Here is a 23422-nt window from a genome sequence, read left to right as displayed (position 1 = left end):
TGCTTTTGTGCTCCTTTAAACTGCCCATCTTCAGGCTCCCTGTCCACTCTCCTCTTCTGAACTCAGCATTTGGCCAACATGGAGCTTTTCCAGCTTTCTGGCTCTCAAAGTCTGCTGTACATATTTCTCCTACTGCATATGGGATTTTTTGGCTGCCCTTTTGGCTGGCTCTGAGCTTCTCCCCCACTCCCAGTTCAAGTGCACCTGGCTTTCAAAATGCACTTTTTCTCAAATTAGATTTAGTGGTTCTTCACCAAAATACACATTTTACTATGGGGGGATTGCAAATGTGAGGAGCCCTGCTGGGAACTGGATTTCATTAGCCTTTGGCAGAACTGTATGTGGAGACTAACTTGGTTCTCTGCTGTTAGAGCATTAGTCAATTGCTTTCCTTACCTTTATCCTCATAGTGGTGGCTGAGATCAACATCTGCAATGATTTAATGCTGTTGCCACTTACTCTTTCTGTTCTGCATGCAGATAACCTTTAAGGAATTAGGACAAAGTTATGATTAGTTGGAAAGATAATGGTGTACTTGAGTAGCTGCACCTTGGACCAGTGTGTGATGCTTCTTGAATTGTGGTGTATCGTGATGACCTGTCAAGCTCCTGGGAGAGATGTTTAACAACAGGTTTTCCCTTGTTCTTTGTGCATGATAGCAGTTGGCTTCAAAGATATCCCAAACCTGAACCCTCCCCTTCAAACACCTTTGAATGAGAACTTGCTACGTAACAGAGTAACTCGTTCATGACTATAATGCAGTAAATACAGCTGCTGATAGAATGAACATTTACAATAGTTTTCTTGTAAGCACTCGAAGGTGCTTATTCCTAATGTATTTGACATTAAGGATTCACTGCAGATTTGGGCTATTCTGCTTCTTCCTTCTACATGATCTTAAGGTATGATTTGTGGGTTATTGCCTCCTTCCTCCCCTTCCCAACAGCCCTGACCTTTGTGAGCTTTCCAGTGTTGGCTGCAGTTTTGCTCTGCTCTTGTGTAAAGGGCTGACACTCATACACCGACAGTGATTCTTCCTACACTTTGCACTTTGGGAATCAGACAGCTGTAACTCACAAATCAGGGCAGGTTTTCAGTTTGAAATGCCTACAGTATAATCACTTTAACAAAGCCATGACCTCTTGGCTTGATCTGTTTCTATTTTGCTATGCATTTGTTCCCTTGGTGCTCCTGTCTCTAGACCAGAACACGATAATAACAAGGCAGCAGTACTGTGCTTGGAGAAGACCAAGTAAGGAAACTATTGGGCTCTGAAAGCCTCTTATGTAAGCAATGAAATCTGGAGAGTGTCATTTTCTGTCTGGTTTTGAGCAATAATGGAAATCACTGGCAATTGCCAAAAAAGCAGGAGCACTTTACTTCCCAGGCTCCTGTGGTGTTCCACGGAGCATTCCCTGTAACATGTAGCCTTTTTTCCCTGTTATTCCTCCCTTCCTCAGAAACATGTCTACTTGGAACTGGCAGGTTTCAGCTCTTTTGCAGCTCCTAGCTGGAGATCTTACTGGGAAATGGCCCTCTGGCAGATGTACAGTAGCTGCAAGCATCGCCTCCGCTTACTGATGCTGTTTGATGTCTTGCCTTTGCTGTTCTGAATGACTGAAATACAGAACATTAACCCCAGCCCTTTGTAATGCAGAGTGTTTATTAACTTGTATATGGAGGCTTTTCTACTGCCTTCATTCCCATCTGTCCACCCAGGATTTTACTGTAGCCTGGAATACCTTTCTTGAAGAGCACTTTTACCTCTTGCTGGGGTGGGGAGTCCCACCAAGTGAGCACCATGGTCTAGTGTGAGGTGCCTCTGCCTATGGCAGGGGGTTGGAACTGGATGAGCTTAAGGTCCTTTCCAACCCAAACAACTCTGGTTGTATGAAATCACATTTGTGTGTTCTTTGCCATCTTTATGTGTGCTGATAACAGGGTTGCTCAGATGAACATGAAGCGTTGCACTGAAATATATCACCATCTGAGATGTTGTTTTTCAAGAGGATTTGAAACTGATGGAAATGTAGGTTTAAAACTTCAACCTGGGGAATATTTCCTAAAGGGAGCTATTGCTGCAGTGGTCCAGTTTAATCTTTTCAGATTATTTTTAGGCTTTATGCAGAAGTTACAGTACTTTTAACAGCTTAGTGAATTCAGAACCAGATTCAACCCTGAAAGCTTTTGACAGCTTGTTTTAGTCAAATTACTGAGACTGCTTTTAATAAGAGGATTTACAGGACTTCCATCACTCTCTCATGCCACATATGTCTATTGTGTAGCCCCAGCAGGAGTGCAGCTCATATTATGTTAAAATATGCAGTTACAGCCTTTTATCCCTGCTGCAAAGGCCAGGCAAGGAGGTGTTCTTGAGGAAGTGATTTCTTAGTAGCCAGAACAGCTGGAGAAATAGGATTGAATTAGGATTTGGGATCACTTGGCCTTTGACTTCAGGGATGCATTTCATGATGCATCTTTGTGATGGTGAACCTATAGAAGGCGGATCCCTTCTTGAGCATCTTCCCTGAAGTGCTGTCATCTCTTGGGGTCATCCCAGTATTATGGTGGAAGGTAGGAGAAAAATGCTTTGGTATAGGAGGGAAAAGCACTAAGATTTGGAAAGAAGATAGTCTGTGTCCTATGCCACTGCTTCAGCCTGTTGTGTCTAGTAAACCATGTTGAGGTAGATGTCAGCCTCTCTGTTTGATTCCTGCCTCTGTGGGAATACAGTTTTCCTCTTTCAGCATCCCTTGAAACGGGGACAGTCCAGCAGAGCAAGATCATAACCCAGGCTCCTGTGTTACCTCAAACAGCAGTGTGAAAACAGTGTGATCCTTGTTAACCTCAAGAAGCCACAACAGTGGTCTTAGAGCAGTTTACTACCACGAGCAATTAGAGGCGCTTGTAGTTCCATAGCTTTTCCTCTCTCTCCCTGCAGCACTGGATCATTTGCTGTAATATTTGATCACAGAGCTCACCTCCTCTAGTGCTGGAGCATCCTTGTCAAATGAGGTTGTAATTGAAACCATTTCTGAGGTTAATACTTGCTATTTTTTGAGTGTTCTTGTAGCTGTTCTTCGGAGCTATGGCACAGTTGCTCTTCAGACAGGACTGTGCTGGCAAGGAACAGGCTGTGTGTGTACTCTAGGGACTCTTGGCCTGGTTTTCTTGCCCAGATTATTCTTTAGAGGTCCATCTATGGTGCAGACTTCCCATGTAGCTGTCAGTGTGCAGACGTTTCATGAGTGTGGCCACGCAGCGGGAAGGGGAATGCTGTTTAATGAGTGCACATCAGAAATCTTACCAAGGCTTTAACCTTTCTGTGTTCTCATATCCATTGAACTGTCTTTCAGCCCTCTCCCTGGAAATAAGCCATGAATTTAAGGAGAGGGATGACACAATCTGAGGTTTATCAGCTGTGTGGCACTCTAACCCTGCTTGCTGAAGGGAGCACAGCAATATATGACAGGTTTGGTGCATAATCTGTCTGGCCAGCTGTATTCTAATCCTGGAGTTTCAGGGGGGGCTGTTGGGGGAAGAGTCTAGCTTTAAGGCAACACTGTTTTCAATGGATACCTTGGAAAATAGGATTAGAAAACAATTTAAGATGTCTGTGCTCTTAACACAGCTCCAAAGCTGGTAAGTATGGAAGGATTCCATGCAATAATAAAGATATTTTGGCCTGATCAAGAATGTCAGCTCAGCATCTTGTTTCAGAAGGCAAAAATCACGTGCTCTGTCAAAATACCTTTGGTGCTGTTGATTTCCCAGCTGTCAAAAGGGTATTTTGGCCTGTGTGTGTATATAGCACTTTACCGTAGCAGGTTGTGAGGCTTCCCGAGCTGTGGTGGTCCAGCTACTTCAGGAAGTAGGTCACTTGGATGTTGGGGAATTCCCTCCCTTGGAAGTCCAAAATAGATGGCAGGAATGGTCAGAGCAGGGTTCAGAGTCATGAGCTGTGCAGGGCAGAAGGTGAAAGCTTTAGCCTTTCCCCCCTGTGTAGACGGGTCATAGGAAGCCAGAAATCCCTGCAGAGAAAAGCCATCTGGCCGTGAGCACTCAACACTTGCCAATTGCAAAGTTCACACAATTGAAAGGGGCTTGAAAACCCATCAGTCTGCTTGGAGGTACCTCCGAGCTGGTGTGTGCTGCAAGCACAACTGCCACAGATGGATCCCGCAGAGTGGCTGGAGAAGCACATCCTGCCATGAAGCCATGCTCCAAATGGGAGTGTGCTGCTCCCAGTGGGAGTGGGCTGTTCCAGACTATCTCCATCCACCAGTGCCCAGTGTTGCGTTTTTCCTATGCAAATTGTGTTACTGTAGATGCTAATGTCTCCTCTAACTCTTTGTTTTCTGTACCCCATTGCTTTGTTCTTTATAAGCTCTTTTGTTTTCTGCCGCTCTGTCACTGCGTTTCTGCTGCCCCTCCCTCTAGCTGGGTTTGTCAAGTCGCCCATGTCAGAAACTAAACTCACGGGGGACGCCTTTGAACTGTACTGTGATGTGGTTGGGAACCCCACTCCAGAGATCCAGTGGTGGTATGCTGAAGTCAACCGGGCTGAGTCTTTCAAACAGCTGTGGGATGGCGCTCGGAAGCGCCGTGTCACCATTAACACTGCCTACGGGGCGAATGGGGTGAGTGTGCTGAGGATAACCCGCCTTACCTTGGAAGACTCTGGGACTTACGAGTGCAGGGCCAGCAACGATCCCAGGAGGAATGACTTGAGGCAAAATCCCTCCATAACGTGGATTCGAGCCCAGGCTACTATAAGCGTCCTTCAGAGTGAGTCCGGCACCCTACAGTAGTGGCACTGTAGTCTCTAGAGGCAGTCTAGTGACCCTCACCCTCCTGTCACCCCCATCCAACCCTCTGCTCCCTTGTGCTGTTGTTCTGAACCCACGACTGCTCCTCCACCTGTAGTGCGGCCGTTGTCTGCCCTCTGTGTCTCTTCTCCTTAGGATCAAAGGACTTGGGAAAAATCTGCGGATTAGTTTCAGAGCTTCTGTGTGAAAACAAGCCCAGTGTTGAATCTGTGTTTCATCCCTCCCCCCTTTAGTGTCATAGTAGGTTTCTAGTCACCCTAACACTGGCTTCTCCATGAGTGCCTTCATATTTGATTTGTGTTCTTCCCAGGTCTAGCCATTTCATTTTTCTTCTGTTCTCTTGGAGTTCTCTCTGAATGCCTTCTCACATGGTTTCGGTTGCATATATGCTGCTGTACAACTCCTTCCCTTTCAGTTACATGTGGCCTTTAATGGTGAGATTTTTCCATGAAGTCGTGGTGTTTCTTTTCCTTTCTGAACTGCAGCATGTTCCTGGTGGCTTCTCTGATGCAGCAGCGCTGAACTGAACTGATGCAGCAGCACTGAACTGAACTGATGCAGCAGCACTGAACCTGATGCAGATATTTTTAACCCAGCCTATGAAGAAAGGGGGGCGGGGAGGGGGGATATCTTCCTCCCCAGTGTTGAACTAATAACATTTAGCTAATGATTTTCATCTGAGAAGGCAACTTTGGACAGCAGGAAAAGCTTTCAGAAGCAGAGAATATAGTTGACCCAGAATGGCTTTTTTTGTTCTTTATTGTTAGAAGACTCTCCTGTATTAAGCTTGCTTTTAAAGCAGTCCCAGATGAGCTTGGACACTTATGTTGTAGAGGTAGTAAGGAAGAACCCTGTTTCATTTTGTGTAAGGTGTAAAACTCTTACCTTCACTAACAAGAGGAAGCAAGTGTCTAATGAGTTACAGGTAGAGTGAACTACATGTGCAACATGAGCATGGGGGTACAGGAGAACTTGCTTTCTCTGTGCTTTCTCAGTGTCCTAACATGGCAAAGAGTGGAGTGTAGGCTTTATGTTGTTCTTGCACTCTGTGCCTAAATAAACCTTTTTTTTGTGAGTACCACGTTTGGGATTTGTCTGGGCACAAAGATGCCAAACTCTGTAATTATGTCTCAGGTTTTGGAACACCTTTAAATATCAACCCCAAACTCTTTCTAAAATGTGCTGCTGCCATCAGTGCTGCCTGGATCAGAGACCTTCCCTCTGGGAAATGGAAACAACATGGATATATGCGGAAAAATTGAGAGGAAACCCAATGATGTGGACTGACTTGTGGATTTAAGTGGCATTGGGTCATTCAGCTCAAACCCACTCAGCTTTCAGTCCTACTGCTTGGCTCCTCCTTTGCCCTTTGAGGTCCCAAAGGACTTGGATGTGTAGATTACTTGCATGACCTACAACAGCAAGGGCTATGTAATTGTAGGAAATGATACAACCTTAAGACAAAGCTGAAAGATTTGTCTTCTAGGAAGTATTGTCTCCTGGACATCCCCTCTGCCCCTGTAAGACCTCTAGTTCTTCTGGAGCATGACAAGCCTGGTGTCCTCTTTGTGACCAGTCAGTGTTAGTAACCTACTGAGGGTTCATATGAAAAGTCACCATTTGGGATTGAATTACTGTGAAGATGTCTCCATATGGAAAGTGGGTTTTTCCTCTCTCAGGCCTTTGATACTAACCTGCTCCAGGGATTGAAGTTTAACCTTCATTTACTCCCCAGTTAATATCATCTTGTTGCGTCTGATGCTAATTCTGAAGTGTGTGTTGTGACTTCATTGCCAAGTGCCTTATGCCCAGGGTAATTCTGCTGCTTTGTGGTTTACTCTTGTATTTGAACCAATTACTTTAATGCTTTAATTCTGTAACACTGTGTATGAGACCAGCTTCTGCTTGGGAAACAGACCACTTGGACATCAAACTCCTGCAACACCATGCTGGAAATGGCGATAATGGGAGGGAAAACAGGTTTCCGAGCTGACCCTGGAAGGTGGAGACCATCTGACCATCTGAAGCTGCCCAAAATGTCTCAGCTGTGCTATCGTGTGTGTGAACACGATTTGCCATCAAAATGGGAATTTCTGATTAAACACGTTGGTGTTTCTAGCTAACGATGGCCAGTTTGCTGCTGACTTCACATGGCATCACTGAAACAGAACGTCAGATGTATCAAAAGAGTGCTGTCCTTTCAATCACAGCTTGTCTCAAATACCAGCATTTGAATGCAGAGAGGCCAAGTGCAATTTGGTTTTGAAAATCAAGTTTTAGCCCCAGGAGCAAGCATCTGGCTTCTATCTCATTCCTCATTTAGACGAAGAATTTCACTTACTGATGGTTGGTTTGGTTTGGGCTTTTTAACTTGAAAACTTGATCTCATAAAATGGGCAGTTTGAGTGATCTGTGAAAGAGACTCTTCAGCGTTTTGCTTTTTCAAGTGGATGTTCTTTGGATGTCACTGTCCCAGTAGTATTCCATTTGCAGTTTGTCTCCTAGAATTAAATGGGAGTACAACTGCCCAATTGCTTGTTTATTGAGATCAATCAGAATACCATAAATTCAGGTAAAAGGTGTAAAGGAGATTGCAGTTGCCTTGCGTTTTCTTCACCTAAAAGTTAAAAAGCTGCAAGTCCAGCACAGCAGGCTTGAGAGCGCTAAGTGTTGTCTGGACATTGCAGCTTAGCAGAGATGGATGTAAGAGCTGCAGATCCAGGCAGGGATTTTTTTTCTATGTTCTTTGTTGTTTTGTATGGTTTTCGTAGGGTTTTTTTGTATGTGCATAAAGCCTGTAGGGACAGGCCAAGGGGAATGGCTTGAACCTGCCTGAGGGGAGACTGAGATGAGCTCTTAGGCAGAAGCTCTTCCCTGTGAGGGTGCTGAGGCACTGGCACAGGGTGCCCAGAGAAGCTGTGGCTGCCCCATCCCTGGCAGTGTTCAAGGCCAGGTTGGACACAGGGGCTTGGAGCAAGCTGCTCCAGTGGAAGGGGTCCCTGCCCGTGGCAGGGGTTGGAGCTGGATGAGCTTGAAGGTCCCTTCCAACACAAACCAGGCTGGGATTCTGCTTCACCAGTGTTGATGCCAAAGAGTCCATTGTCAGTAGAACATGAAAGCAGATTCCCACTGTCAAACCCCTTCTGGATTAAGTCTTTAACTTTCCAGTTTATGTAGGGGCTAGGTCCATGTTTTCTTGGTGCCTTTTTCCTGGTGCTGGCATTTGTGCAGTGCTCTCTGATGGCAGCATGTGTGCTTCCTGTTTCCAGCATCACTGCAGGCTGATCGCTGCTTCAGATTGTGTCTCAGCCCAGCACAGACAGCATCAGCATCTGTTCCAACAGCACTTGTTGGATGTGGTGCTGTCCTGCCAGGGACTTCCTCCTAAAAGGAGACCATAGCACATACTTTGCAGGCTACAGGCTTGGAGACCCTGCCTTGAACATCCAAGAAAAAGCATTCATTTTGTACCCCATAGGACCCAAGTATGGGAAAATGAAGCAGAAACACAGTTGAAAGTACGTGGTAACAGCAAAATGTCAAAACCCCTCCGTTGCTCCAGTACCTGACAGTTTTTCTGCACTAAAATGATAGTCCTAATTTTAAATAGATGTGAAAAGAAGCTGTGTAGCTGAAGAAAGGGGGAAAAGAGGCACAGAACTGGAATGCCTTTGTTAGGTTATTAGTAGGTGAATATTTTATTCCCTGCCTCCCCGGGCTATAGTCTAGTACTGGACTATTGGCTAGATGAATGTTTAATGTTGAAAAATGCCATAGTGGTATTTTCCACTTCCCCTCATTCTGTTTCGTAACTGGTGTTCCAAGCACTTTGCAGATGAATATCCAAAAGGCTGCATGGCTGTGTCTAAATTTATATCCCAGATATGTTACCAGGAGGCATAACTAAATGTACAGCATTAAAAAGCCCTTTGCTGACTTGCAGAAGTGACAAAGAGGTTCATCCCTGACCGACTTCCTCACCCGACCAGCACCATGGGAGCGTGGTGGGTGAAATGAGCAGCAGGTAACAGCTACCTCTTTGGAATTCATTTCAACCTTGGAAGTAATGAGATGCATCAAAGGAGAGGACACACAGCAGCACTGCCATGGTAGATGCTGCTATAGCAGTGGCCTATAGCTCAAGCTGAACTATAGCTGCTACTAAATCTAGATGGTTTTGGAAGGCTGATAGCAATACTGCGTTTCCTTTGAGCTCTGTCATCCTGGGATAGGTTTCTGGGATTTACAGAAAGCTTGACATGAGGCCTTCAATAAAAAGGTCTTTTTTTTTTTCCCAAGTTTGGAAAGAAACTTGACTCTCCTAAAATCTCATCAACCTTATTTGTTAGAGGGTAATAGCCATCTACACGATCTTAAGAGAATGTGGTTATCAAGTAAATGTAAGGACAGTGCCCTCATGCCAGTATTATCACTTCTGAAAGACTGTCCCCTAAAAAAGGTGAGTTTGATGTTCCCAGCTAAGGCTGTAATGTGACACAGCCTGGCTTCAGTGCCTGTTGCAGCTGTCACCATGTATAATGCCTGTGGTCTGCTTGTGCAATGAGGCTCGCATTTGCTTTATGCTCTTCATAAATGTTTAAGGTTACTTTAGACATCAGATGGTTCCAGACTCTGATTTTAACGTGGTGCATATTCTTACTTCTTATTTTTAAGGGCTGCTTTCAGCCATTTGTCATCAGACTCGTGCCTTATTCGCACTCAGATTTCAGACATCAGCAGAGTTGGGCCATTTGCAGTATCTTGTGTTCACAGGGTATTTTCCATATGTAGACATGAGCCTTTTTGCAGGAGGAAGTCCAGAAATATTATTCAGAAGAATTCTCTCTTAAACTTCTCTATAGGAAATGGGTTTATTTTTAAACATCAAAGTAGAGGAACCAACTTACAACCAGAAAGAAGTTGCTTCCAAAGGCCTGGCTGTATGGTCACAGGACATGTGTTTTTCCATGTCACAGTCAGTAGTGTTGAAATTAGCCTTTGCTTAACAGTGTTACACAGGAATCTGTAGTGATGTTGAATATTAAACAATCTAAATAATAATTCTCTCTTTCCCATATAGGAGTGCTGATCCATAAGGTGTTGCCTTCACCAAGTTCTATCGTGACTTTCTTGCTGTCTCCCAGATTAGTGCACTTGCATTCCTTGTGTAGTCTTTTTCCCTTCCCAACTCCCCCTTTTGGATTTTAGACTAGTGTGGCACGGTTGCCAGGGAGGATTTGTGGCTATTTAACATGTCCTTTGTTTCAGAGCCCAGGATCAATGCCAGCGAGGATGTAGTCATTCACCTGTACGGTCCGGCTGTCACATTGCAGTGTAACCTCACCACAAGTCCCAGTCCCCTTTCTGCCAGTTACTGGGTGAAGAATGGAGAAGAGATCCCTGGCACTAGAAAACCTTCAAACACTACAGAGTACAAGTAAGTCCTTTCGGAATCATCTTCATGGGAGAATGATAAACCTGGTAAAGCTATGGCTTTGGAACACACACTGGGATTCCAGGCTTCCTGGTTCAGCTTCATAGTGGTCACATGAATGGAGCTGATCTGCTCTAGAGGTTCCACAGAGTATGAATAGTGTTGAAAGAAAGATTCTGGGAAGTTTGTTGACTTCAGTGTACATCTAACATGAAGATAGATCTGCAGCTGTGCATCTTCACCACAGAGGGAATCCCAGCACACAAATCACTGCTGAATTCAGCTGGTTTAGTCATTTTCTGGCCTTGGGAGATAAGCTCTGTGTTCTGTGAGTTGTTGGTGATGAGTTGTCAGGTCACTACTATGAAATGATACTAAATCTTGATTAAGCCATTGCAGCTGTATCGCTCATGCTTCTTATTTGTTAGTACCCCACATTTTCGGCTTTAATCTGTTCCACATGCACATGTTCTGGCTTTGTCTCTACCTTCTGGTGTGAAGAACAGAACATTTTCAACCATCTCTCCTGTTTCACTGTAGAATCATAGTATCAAAGGCTGGTTTGGGTTGAAAGGGACCTTAAGGCTCATCCAGTTCCAGTCCCTGCCACAGGCAGGGACACCTTCCACTAGAGCACCTTGCTCCAAGCCCCATGCAACCTGGCCTTGGACACTGCCAGGGATGGGGCAGAAATCCTTGGAGGGTTTCTGTATTCCTGCAGTGGTGCTATCTTGCCATGGAGTTGATGAGAGCATGTGAAGCTCGCTCTCATCTTGAAGTGGTGCCATCAGAGATCTGTTTTGTGCGTGCGATTTTCTTGCTTTCTTATTTTGTCCTTCCGTTCCCTTCACTCCAGGCCAGCAGGGATAGCAAATCCAGCTTTGTGGTCACTGTCAAGCAAAGATGAAGAGCACTTAAGGAATGTTTTAACCATTGGTGGTAACTCATTCTTTGGAGGCATTAGAGCCCTTCTGACCCTCCTACTCAGCTTTTAACGCCAGGACAAGGTGCTTATGTCTGGTCAGGGCCCACTACGTTATATATAGTGCTTGTTGTTTAATGTTCCTTGGCTGTACAGTGAAGCAAGGAAACATGCCTACGCACTCAGTGGGCTTTTTTCCATCTCTAGCAGGCTACTGTGGGCTCTTTACCACGCTGGTGTTGCTTCTTGGTACAGGATGAAGAGACATTCCAGGTTTTCCTTGCCTTAGCAAAGCATCCTTTCATCCACAGGATTATGGAAGTGAGGTTTGATTCTGATAAAGCTGTGTTCAAGTTTTCACCTTTTGCTCCCACTTTAGCTCACCTTGCATTATCTGTTCAGTTTTGCAGTTAAAAAAAGTCTCAGTTCCAGAATTCCGTCTTGTTACTTCCTGCATCCAGTGTTTAACACTGGGGCTGAGTTTTGAAGACTCTGCTTTCTTATCTAGCAATTAACTTGATGAGTAGCTTTGCCTAAAAACACCAGTTTGAGTGGTACAAGAGGCGTTTTGCATCACGGGTACTGAAAATTGCATGTTATTATTCAGGGAACTAAGTGTCAGTCTGACTTCTTTACAGCCTGTTCCAAGCCAGGGTGGATTTTTCCTTCCAAATTCCTTAGTAAAGGAAGAACTAGACTCGTTTTCAGTTTTCACTTCCTGGAGAAGAAAGCAGTGAGATGGGCAAACCATAAAGTCCCTTTGTTCCTGGTGAGTGAAGGGGTTGCTGGGCCACACTGCAGTCACAGGGACAGCTTGAGGAACGAGTAGATCTGCACTTGCAAAGTAAAGCTTGAATTCCTGATTGTTTTTAAGCTGCTTTGCTGCATTTTGTGGGTTCAGGCTTTCTGTGGCATTTTGTTGGTGCAGATGATCACACAGTTTGGTCTGTTTAACTTCTAGTTTGAGTTAGTTACTCTTTAAATCTAGCAGCACCAGATCCTGCCTGTGAGGATCCAAGCAAGCAATGGCAGCATAGATGTGGTTAAAAAGAGGAGATTTAACACCAGCATTGGTTAATCTTCTGTATACTCTTAATTTTCCTTTAAAAAGTTTCAGGTTCTTGGCTTTTCAGTCATTAACATGCATTGGCTGGGTGTAAAATGTTGTTAGTACTTGAAGGTCAGTGTTGTCTGCCATCAGAAAGCCTCAGAATTTATAGGTTCAACTACTTACTTTAAACCCCTTGCTTCAGACAGCATTAAAGATGGAATACAGTGTTCTTAATTCTTCATTTGACCTTGATGGAGCTGTTCTTGCTGGAAAGCAGCTAAAATCAGGATGCTCACAGTTAAATCTAGGGGTTTAGTTCACCATTTTAATGACAAAGGGGCAAGAATTATTTGCAGTGTATTATTGTACAGGCAGAAGGTGCCTAGAAGTGGTTCTGGCCATCCTGTGCGTTCATTGTGGACTCTTGTCTGCACCCATAGGTTAGAGGACAAAAGTAGCGAGTTCTTTGCAAACTTCTCACCAGTTAATTCAGACTTACTGAGCTAAACCAATCCAGCCCTTGGGGTTTATTTGTAGTTCTTGTTTCACATCTGCTGAAAAGGCTCCATCTGCAAAAAGCTGGGCTCTTCCTGAACCCACAGGCCTGAAGGAAGCTGTTGCTAAGGAGGCTTGTTTCAGGTGATTGTCTGTCTTTAAAGCTTGGCAGCTGGATCAGTTTACATTTGCTTTAATGATTCATGGTAATAACACTCGAGTACTGGCTCTTGTAGTTTCACACACAAGAAAAGCAGTCTGTGGGGAACCGAAAGAATACAGCATCTTCCCCCCCAGCTTTTAAGTATTGACTATACTGGATAAGAAAAAGCAGCGGTCAGAGTATGATAACTGAATTGTTAAGGTCCTAAATGCTATTATAGAAAGCCAAGTATTTTCTGCCTACCACACTATTGCAGATCCTTAAAATAGATGATCTGAAACACAATAGCAGCCTTCCAGTATCTGAAGGGGGCTACAAGGATGCTGGAGAGGGACTCTTCATCAGGGACTGTAGCAATAGGACAAGGGGTGATGGGTTCAAACTGAAACAGGGGAAGTTCAGGTTAGATCTAAGGCAGAAGCTCTTCCCTGTGAGGGTGCTGAGGTGCTGGCACAGGGTGCCCAAAGAAGTGGTAAATGCTCCATCCATGGCAGTGTTCAAGGCCAGGTTGGATGGACTCTTGGGCAACATGGCCTAGGTTGAGGCATCCCTGCCCATGGCAGGGGATTGGAGCTGGGTGGTCTTAAGGTCCTTTCCAACCCAAACCATTATATGATTCTATGTATTAACTTCATAACCAACTTCAGGCTTTCACCAGCAGTTCTGGAAAGTAAGTGCTCTAACCAGTGAAGACTGAGTCCAAAGGCTGTGTTTATCTGAGCAGCTTTTTCCATGTGTCTAAGCAGTCTCCATGTATAAGGAAGCAGTTGAATTATTTCCTTACAGTGCTCTCTGCAGGGCTGCTCCTCATCTGCATGTGATTTACTTCATGTGTTTTAAAACTGATAATAATAAAACAAAGTCAAGAAGCCTTTCAGCAGAGGGAGGGATGAGGAGAACCCTGTGGAGATGTAAATTCTGCATCACATCCTTATATGCTTCCCTAGTCTAAGATGCCTTTTGTAGGTCAGTATCTGAAGAACGTATGCATAGAGCTTTTAAGTATCCAGAAGCTTTCTGAAAGACAACAAAAGCTGGTGAACTTGAAGGTAGCACCATCTCGAGTGTAACTTCATCTTCATTTCTTGGGTGCTTGACGTTTGTCATAGCTCAGCTTTAACTCTGGCTGGTTTGCCCTCAGCTGGTTGTTACTGCATCGGTCTTGCCTAATTCTCAGTGGGAGCAGATTCCTGTGTGCTGTCTTCCTTCAGGAGCTGACCAGCTTTTGTGGTTTTTCCACATCCAGTTTGAATCAGAGAAAACTATTAATGGAGCAGCCTCATACGTGCTCTGGAGAAAGGAAAACAGCTTTGAAGAGGAGTGTCAGCCTTGACTGTATTTTAGTCTGTTGCTTCCAATTGGCCATGCTATACTACTGATGTACAGTAGTATACATCTCCGTACTCAGTGGAGGTAGTACCTTCACATCCTGTTTCTCACTCAGTGGGAGGCAGTACCTGCCTAGTAGGCTACTGACTTGAAGATGACTTGCTTGCATCAAACTAACTGTAGTGTGTAGTTAATTGATGTTGGGCTCCTTCTTTGCTTTTGAACTAAATGCAGCTTTTCCAGCTAAATTGCTACTGACTTTCCAGACTAGAGCTCACCCTTTTTTTTTTGGCCAGCACCAGCCTCTATTTCAAGTAGGTACATCTGTACAACACCCCTTGAACCAACAGGCAATAGCTGTGAAATTCAGTGCAAAGATTAACATGTGTGGGGAAGAAATAAGCTCCTGGCCTGCTTGGGTTTGGTTGCTAACACACAGTATTTAACACGGCTCCTGTGTTCTCTCCCTGTCTGCAGGATTTTGAAGCCCAGAGCAGAAGAGTCAGGGGAGTACTTGTGCGTGTTTGTGTTTTCAAACTCTCCCATAGCCAACGCCACTATAGAAGTGAGAGGTACTCTTTTGTTTGCTTCTTTTTTTGTGTGCTTTTTGTTTCGTCTGCCTGCAAGTGAAATGCTTTTACTGCCTCTGCCGTTTGCTGTGTGTCTGTAATTCAAGGCCTCTCTTAATGATACAGAGCCTGTGTCCAATCCTTGCTTAGGATTTTAAGGGAAAGTCATAGGGGAAAGATCTCGTGGATATGGGAGTGTGGCCACTGCATTTGTGGCCCACACAGGGGATGCTAAAACATCTCCTAGCACATGCCCCTGTGCTGCTTCGGTAAATCCGGCTATCAGAGGAGAGCAAGCCTGGCCAGCAGGATAAAGATTGCTGTAGAATATGTGTTTGCTCCTGCAAGCAAAGGCTGTTGCTTCCTCCCTGTCTCACAGTAACTCAGGCCATTTGAATGCATTCAGTGTACTTTGAATTTGTCCTGAAAAGAGGGGAAAAGAGAACCATCATCTCCTGTGTGGCAGCTTGGAACTGGTTTTGTCTGCAGGAGCTATTTCAGTTCCTGGGAAGGCCTGGGTTCTGGTTAGGACAGATGCCCTGTACCAGATGGGGGGTTTCTACTTTCATGCACCTTTTTTTGTCACTGTCTTGTGCATGTTGGTAGCTTCCTGACATCTTTAGGAACCTAAAATCATGGATAGAAGCTGCAGAATGTGAAAGGTTTGCACTGAGCTTTGCTGTAATTGTCGAACAAAAGAGCAGGGTTTCTGTTAGATGTAGAACATAGGGGTAATAGGATAATGTGAATATATAGGATATATGAAAGTGATGGAGTTTTATACAGTGTTAAACTCCTGCCACAATGCAGTTGAATAACTGAAAATCACTGCAGGAGCCTTGGTTTTCCCCTTGTGTGCTGCAGTAGGTTGGAATTAGGGCAGCTTTGTTAACCAAAGGTAGGTGAGTTAACCCAAAACCATGTTTAAAGTCCCACAGCCAGCCTATATGTGCCCAGGACTATGCTGATGCTTGCTTTATGGAGGTGTACTTACTGTAAACTCATCTGAAAGCAGCCCAGCATTCTTTACCATCCTCCTTGGAGCCCTAGTTCAATGTGAGCTTCCCCTGCTGCTGTTTGAACATAGCAAGGGGAAAGGAGGCTGCTTCACACTGTGTCTCAGCACCCTTGCACAGTGATGCAGCTTAGCCTGATGTGTATTGTGATCCTTGCTGTTTAAATCAGGGCCGCAGATCTGTAGCAAAAGCTGACCTCTTTCCTGGGCATTTCTGGTGCATGGTCAGGCTCCCGGATCCAAAGGGAGGAAGTGGGAGTAATTCAGCAGGCTGTGGGAAATGACAAATGGGCAGTGTTATTCTGAATGCCATCTTTCCTCTCCAGAGAGCAGCGGTTTTGAACCATGCAGACATAAATATTGCCAGAGCAATGAGCATTCTGACTGATGCTGTACCAAGAAAAGCTTGCTGATTTGCTGGGTTGGCTTTCAGAGTTGCTCTTCCAATGATCTTGCATAAAACAACCTGTCAAAATGTAGTGTGGAAGCAAATGTGATGCAGAAGCTGCTTCTGCAAGGACAAAGGAGGTGTAAGTCCATGCTCATGCTCATTGTCATGCAGCACAAGTTTGTGCTGGCCCAGCTGAGAGGTGTGTGACACGTGGACACATGAGAAATGGATCAGTAGTGATGAGCTATCTGACTGCCCCATTGAAAGCATTGAAAGCTTGCTGACAGCAAGCTGAATTCAAACTTGCATTGTACTTCTGGTGAGCTCGTCTGCTGGGTGCTCAGGGTGCATGAGTGCAGGTTGGGTTTTCTTTCCTCTTTGGGATATTTGCTTGTGTTCTGCTCCTACACCCTCCTGGCTAAATCTTCTCATGTTATCTTAATGAGGATCTTAAGCCCTTTCTGCTTTCTGAAGGCTGCTTTGGGCAGCAAACCTCTTCTAGAGACTGAACTTTGGTACTAGACTGGGTAAGACCTTTTTACAGCTCTGTATGAGTTCTCAAAAGAGCTTTTGGAAACATTTGGCTTGGGGCTTCTCTGCTGCCAGAGGCAGGGACACAGAACTTGGCAGAGAGCTTTACAGGGACACAGGATTTCATGGTGGAAAAAACAAAGCCCATAGATCTGACTGGAGTAGTGGCACAAGGGGCTGAGAGAGAAGAGTAACTAATCCTAACAGCTTCTCACAGGTTCCTTATACATAAATACAGATAAGTAACCATCAGGTAAAGGGTGATGATTCCAGCACTGCCCTGGGGAAGCTTTGCACCTGCATTTTGCTCAGCAGTCACAACTCCAGGACTTGTTCTCCAGCTCCTCCTCACAGCATCCCAGAGTGGCTGATGGGCCTCAAACTCCTCCTTGGCAGAGAGAAGTACCAGGGCTTGTCTCGGGTGGGAAGTACCTTGCCCAGTCTTTTGCAAAGCAAATTGGAACAAGTGTATACTTCTGAACTGAACAGCCACTTTCCTACCCAACTCCTGTTATTTGGAAACATATGTAGTAATAAGTTGGGATGAATTCAAAGCACAAGTTGGAGAATGTTGCAGTCTAATTGCAGTCCTAGTGCTGTACGTAACTTCATTAGATCAGAGAGTATTCCTCTGCTAGTGCTCCTACAAGAGCTGTACAGCTCGACTTCAATGGCATCACACCCATTTTCTTGGCTGTAAAGGTCTCTGAATAATATCCATGCTATTGCAAAGAATACCCAGGCCCTTTGTTTCATTTTCCTTTGCAGAGGAAGGCAGTTTGGGGTAAATATTGTACACATTCTGTCAAAGCAGTTCTAGTTCTCAAAGCAAACAGCTTTATTTTGATGCTTCATGTTACCTACTTGTTCATTGTGATCTATTAGTGATGCATGAATCTTGCTTGGCCATGCAGATGCTGTAATTTCATGCTTACCTGCGTGTGTGGCCTGTCACAGTATGCTTGTGGTTAAGCAATTAGACACAAATGTCATTGCTTAATAGCTAATTAAGACGATACTGCAATTTTGAACTGCTGATGTACATAGAAAAGATGGTTCTGACTTGTGGCCCAAAATAGGGCCTTCCTGACAACTTGTGAACAACTCGAACAAATGCCTCGCAGCAGATGTAGTCCAGGATACACCAGCACCAGTTGCCTTTTATGTAATGCTGCCCCTTTTATTCCTGAATCCCTACATGTGCTCTGCAGGAAGCTAAAAATGCAGGAAGATGAGCGTGGCTGTGGGAATTGCTGGATTGCAGATTTCAAGCAGGTTTTCTTGGTAACAAACTTCCTAAGGCAGCAGTGGAAAACAGTGGGGTTTAATGTCAATCTCCTGGAATTCCCAGTTGGCTTTTGGCTGAAGTGCCTGCTGAAGACCCAGAGTATCTCTCCTGTTCCTCTGAGCTGTTAGGGGCATTGTGTGAGTACAGCTCTAAGCCTGAAACGACAGCCTGAGCAAATGGTGATATTAGGAAGCTTCTGCCTTAAAACAGGGATTCTTGTCCCCACCTCTGCTCCTGCAGCGGAGCGGGCTGGCTGGGAGCACTGGAGGTAGCCAGACTCTGGTGTGTGATGGGGCTATTTCCAGCAGAAGCAGTGATGATGCTCCTGTCAGGCACTGTGCTGCCTGCTCCCCATCTGGAGGTAGGCTTTTGGAATTGCCGTTGCCACACAGTGGAAATACCTGCAGTGCTGTTGCTGTGCGGTGCCAGAGCTCTGGAAATGTGAAGATTAAAAGAAAGGAAAATAACCAGTGAGCTACAGCCGTGAGGAATTCTGCCTCTGCAGTCTTTCTGCTCTTATACAGATCCTGGGGAAGGAGGAGGAAATGGGTTTTTGTTTTCGGATGCTCCAGACCATCATCTGGTGCACAGCAGCAGCAGTGAGAACCGGATGGGGAAGAACATGCCCTTTAAGTAGCAGGAACATCAAGGAAGATGCTGATGTGTGTAGTATGAGTGACGGAGGGCAGTTGTCCTCTCCACCCTGCCTTCTTCCCATGCACCTGGAGAGGCAGAACTTCTTAGTGCCTCTTCGTACAACGCCTTTGTGCCATTATCTCATCAAGGGAATCTTCTGACCTCCCTCCTCATCCCTCACTCATTTTTGTAGAATCCCAGACTGGTTTGGGTTGGAAGGGACCTCAAAGCTCATCCAGCTCCAACCCCTGCCACAGGCAGGGACCCCTTCCACTGGAGCAGCTTGCTCCAAGCCCCTGTGTCCAACCTGGCCTTGAACACTGCCAGGGATGGGGCAGCCACAGCTTCTCTGGGCACCCTGTGCCAGCGCCTCAGCACCCCCACAGGGAAGAGCTTCTGCCTAAGAGCTCAGCTCAGTCTCCCCTCGGGCAGGTTCAAGCCATTCCCCTTGGCCTGTCCCTACAGGCCCTTGTCCCAAGCCCCTCTCCAGGTTTCCTGCAGCCCCTTTAGGCACTGGAGCTGCTCTAAGGTCTCCCCTTCAGGAGCCTTCACTTCTCCAGGCTGCCCCAGCCCAGCTCTCAGCCTGGCTCCAGAGCAGAGCTGCTCCAGCCCTTGCAGCATCTTCATGGCCTCCTCTGGACTCACTTCACCTTTACCTGTATCCTCCCCAGTTGGTGTTTGTTACCCAGTGACAGCAAGTGCTCAGCCCTGTCCCAGTCACTGCTTTGGAGAGATATAAACCAGCTTTTTAACCCCCCCCCAGGCCCAGCTGAGCTGGGCTCTTGTTGCACACGTGATACCTGCACTTGGAATGTTACTTACCCACTCTCATTCTGGCTCCAGCCCAAGCAGTGTGCTGGGAAACGAGTGGCTATTTCAGTTGGTGTTTCTTGGAAGATCCTGGTTTCCTGGCTCTTGGCTGTCTTCACAGACCTCTGCTGCAGCTTCACAGCACTGGCCCAGAAGCTCATTAATAAATCAGATGCTCTCATAGCACAGCTGCATCTCAGAGTGGTCCAAGGCATTGCACAGAAAATGCACATCACTTTCTCCCTGCAGAACCTGTGGTGCCTCAGCTCTCTGCCCAGGCTATCAAGTTAGTCAGGGATAGGAACTACAACACAGGAAAAGAAACCTTCCAGAGCCCTTTTACTGGGGCACCCATAAACCAGCATATTTTTAGGTGCTTCTGCCCTTGCTTTAATTTTGTCTGTTAATGGGAAAACTTGCAGAGGTTCTGTTAACTGGGCCATGGTTTGGAGGTGTTACACCTATTAATAATGCTGGTACCATATCCTGCAACTACCTGCAAATTAAGGGCTGAATGTCTCCTAGATATGAAGAAATGACATTGTAGTAAGACAAACCAACCTCTGGCACAAACCCGTTTTCTGCTGGGATTCACTTTAGAGCTATCCAAAGCATTGATGCTTATCAGAAGTTCACTCGTGTCAGAATAGCTAAATCTGTATTTATTTGGGGGGTTTTGAGAGCAGTTAATTGAAACTGCCCCTCTTTTTGCTCTTCCATGTGCCCTGGCAAACAAACTTCCAATGTTCTCTGTTTCACAACGTAAGAATAAAAACCTTGCTGCCTTTTATTGGGGCCATTACTTGGTTTCATTGCTGCCGGAGCTGACATAGCGTGTTGTGCCCACGTCTCGGTAGCCAGCTGGATATGAACAGAGATGTGGATTCTGCTGCTTAAAAGCTGAAAGGAAATCTAAATCCTTCCTGAACAAACCCTGCTTCATTCCATGCTTTATCTGTTACTGGCACCGGAGCAGGAAGGTGTCAGAAGGAGCTTGACTTGATAAGCTTCCCAGGCAAACATCACTGCTGCTAAATCTGACTGGGGTCAGTTGCCAGTGATATGTGAATTGTAGTCTGTACAGCAGAGCCCAGCCAGCTGGGTAGAATAAGCACTGCATTAATGTCTCAGGCAGACCTAGAAGCTGGCTAGCATCGTGCCCTGGATATATGAATACTCCCTGGGGTGCTCCCCTCAGACCGAGTACAGAGCTGGATCCGGCTGCACCAGAACTGCACCCAGGAGGAGAGAGCAGGATGTGTTCCTGTTGCTTGTGCTCTCCTTGGGGTGACTGGGTGAAGATGGCCTCTTCTTAATGGAGCATCGTTATGTGCAGGCTGCCAGGGAGCATGGGGTGAGGCTGCGGTGCGAGTTCACATGTCCTAGAAAGCTTTCCCTCATTACCTGTCAGCAGCCTTAGCAAAGAAGTGGGCCAGTGCAGCGTGCTCACTGCGCCCTATTCCCCTGCCAGGTTCTGCTGTGACTCTGCTGTCTGCTGGGAGGTGGCAGTGACAAATGACAGATGGAGACTGTGTGGGGCTTCAGCTCTAAGCTGATGAATCCTATTTCTTCTTCTCCTAATGGGGGTAATTTGTGATGGCTTCTGACAGCCCGCCAGTGCCTCTCTGGGGCTGTCGCTGTGCCACCTTCCGTCTGTCTCCTGTGCTCTGCCGCTTCCGGCCTTGCATTTTCGTTAGGCTGGGTGAGCTCTCTGAGTATCAGCCCCAAGTAAGCAACCACCATGGGGAGGTCCCCAGGCTGGCTCCATGCCTAAGGGAGCTTTCCAAGCCTGGCAAGGAAGAGATGAAGCCTCTCAGTCAATGACGAGAAGAAATTCACTTCTTGTTGAACCATCATCTCATGGAATGAATGCTCTGGAGGCTGCTGGCAGTGGTTTGAAAGGACATTGCAGGTGCATATTGGAACTCGGTATCCAGGATGTGTAATGCAGTGCACTCAACCCCAAGGCTGATTTATTTTCAGCTTGAAAACTTAATTTCCTCCTGGTATTATTGCCTCTTGTAAGTACAGGGTAATATGGGATCATTTAACAAGTATGGAGTGTGCTGTCCAGCTTGCTTCAGTTTCTCTGCCTGGCAGTTTCTTTTTGCACAAGAGCAGAGAATTATTATGATCTGGTGTCTTCAGGCCATGTTTTATGTGTCTCAGAGTATTTTTGTCTGCTGTGTACATGAATACATCGTTGGGTACCAGTAAAGATGGATAAAACATTGTGCCTTGTTCTTACGTATCATGGTGATGGCCAGCATCATCTTGGAATTAGTCAGCATTTGTCTGGCTTCATCCCTTGCTCTGCCTAGATGATCATGTATATTGTATGTTATTAGCAAAGCTGCTGTTTGCTTGGAGAGACTTGGATCAAGTTCTTCCTTCACTTTCTTCCTTATGGGCAGATACAATCATAGGGTTTGCTTAGGTAATGAGCCCTTTTTCACCTCACTGCTGGAAAGGTGTTCACTTAAATTCAACTGGAGAGTTGATAATGCTCTAAGCAGCAAGTGTGTCATGGGCTTCTTTACATGCTCAATAGTCACAGCTTCTGCAAAGCTCCCTGTGTGCTGGAAATCCTGTTTTGAGAGAAGCCTGGCTCCATCAGCCTCCCCTGATGGTGGCTCTCAAGGTGAATACACACACACTAAGGAATGCTGCAGCTGAAGTGTTCTTACAACCAGGATTCTTCCGTTGCTTAGAAGCTTAACTCTGCCTCTGAGTTATCAGTCAGCTGCATTTCAGTCCAGAAGAACTCTTGCAGGAGCAAGGCATGGGGTGCTTTCTGCATTGGAAAGCCCTTGAAAGATGAAAACTCCTTTAGCATTTAAACTTGCCAAACATCTTTTCTGAAGGGTTGTGATGCAGCTCGGGGGAGGAGCACGTTCAGCTGATGCTGGCTCGTTGCACAAGATGGGTTGCTCAGTTTTCATTGCTGCAACTGTGAAATGCAACTGCTTGAATCCTGTTAGCGTGCAGCTGCAGATAAGCTGCCACTAACCTGTGCTCCCTCCCTGTGCGTAGGGGTTGCTGGGCATGAAGGCAGCTCTGCTCAAACAGACCCATGTAATACATCCCGGAGCCTGGGGGTCTTTTCCTGGAGCACTGGGATTGGGCTTTGACTGGATTAACAGATCAGTGCCCTGCAATCACACAGCAGGCCACGTGTGACACCATTAGCCAGCTAGAAAGCGACCGGGCTTTAAAGGTGGTCACTACAGCACTGGAGCCATCTGCTTTGGCCAAGGTTCAGCTCGGGCAGCCTATTGATCCAGCATAATCTCTCGTGAGGCTGCCCCAGGCTGCTGTGGCAGACGTGGTGGAACAGCAGCGATGTTATCACTAAATGACTTCAGAAGACCCTCTGCTGATGTTCAGGGCTGTGTTTTGCGATTGTGTTTGCAATTGCCCAGCTTCACCTGCAACTCGCCTTAGAATATCTGGATTTGTGTATAGGCTAAATGAAAGGATGCTGTGCTGGAGGGATTTTGACTTGTGCTGCATCACAGGTATGCAGGAGTAGTGTTGCTGTAAGGCGTAACAGGCATAAAAAGTCACTGTGTCTGTGGAGCAAAGCCAAAATCCTGCTGCAAGGGGAGAACCACTTGACTCAGCTTTCAGAGGTTCATGTTCAGACAGTATCAGTGCAAAGTCCTGATGCAATGGGCAAGTGGTAACCAGAATCTCTATCAGCGCTTTCAAAGCTGAAGGCACTGCAGGGACCTCCTGTGCGCTGGGGAGGGAGATGGAGGTGTTTCTCAGCTTCCTGCACTGGGGAGCGGCTGGACTGTCTTACTTTTGTAGGCTTTTGGTAGGGAACTCGAATCTGATGTTGAGATTTTTTCCCCTGCCCGTCAATTTGCCTGGCACACCAAGCCTGGAGCACACAGCTCTTCAGCTGAGGGGCTGCTTGGAGTCGCATGGGACTTGCAGTTTTTCTTCTGCAGCAT

The 23422-nt window shown here is 46.0% G+C and overlaps 1 protein-coding gene across 2 annotated transcripts in view; it reads left to right on the top strand.

The window, feature by feature from the left end:
• NPTN (neuroplastin) overlaps positions 1 to 23422 on the top strand; it is a 57269-nt gene that overhangs the window by 20725 nt on the left and 13122 nt on the right. For both annotated transcript variants that reach the window (XM_061349952.1, XM_061349951.1), the window contains exons 2-4: positions 4441 to 4788; positions 10098 to 10266; positions 14701 to 14795. In XM_061349952.1, coding sequence (XP_061205936.1) covers positions 4441 to 4788; positions 10098 to 10266; positions 14701 to 14795 — 612 coding nt within the window. The remainder of the gene's footprint in view (positions 1 to 4440; positions 4789 to 10097; positions 10267 to 14700; positions 14796 to 23422) is intronic.

This window comes from Neopsephotus bourkii, unplaced genomic scaffold (genome assembly GCF_033783945.1).
Source record: "Neopsephotus bourkii isolate Nb327-2 ecotype Australia unplaced genomic scaffold, CSIRO-AGI_Nbou_v1 NB_463, whole genome shotgun sequence".
Classification (NCBI taxonomy): Eukaryota; Metazoa; Chordata; class Aves; order Psittaciformes; family Psittacidae; genus Neopsephotus; species Neopsephotus bourkii.
The sequence above is the reverse complement of the archived record's forward strand: the minus strand, read 5'-3'. Positions and strand labels throughout refer to the sequence as shown.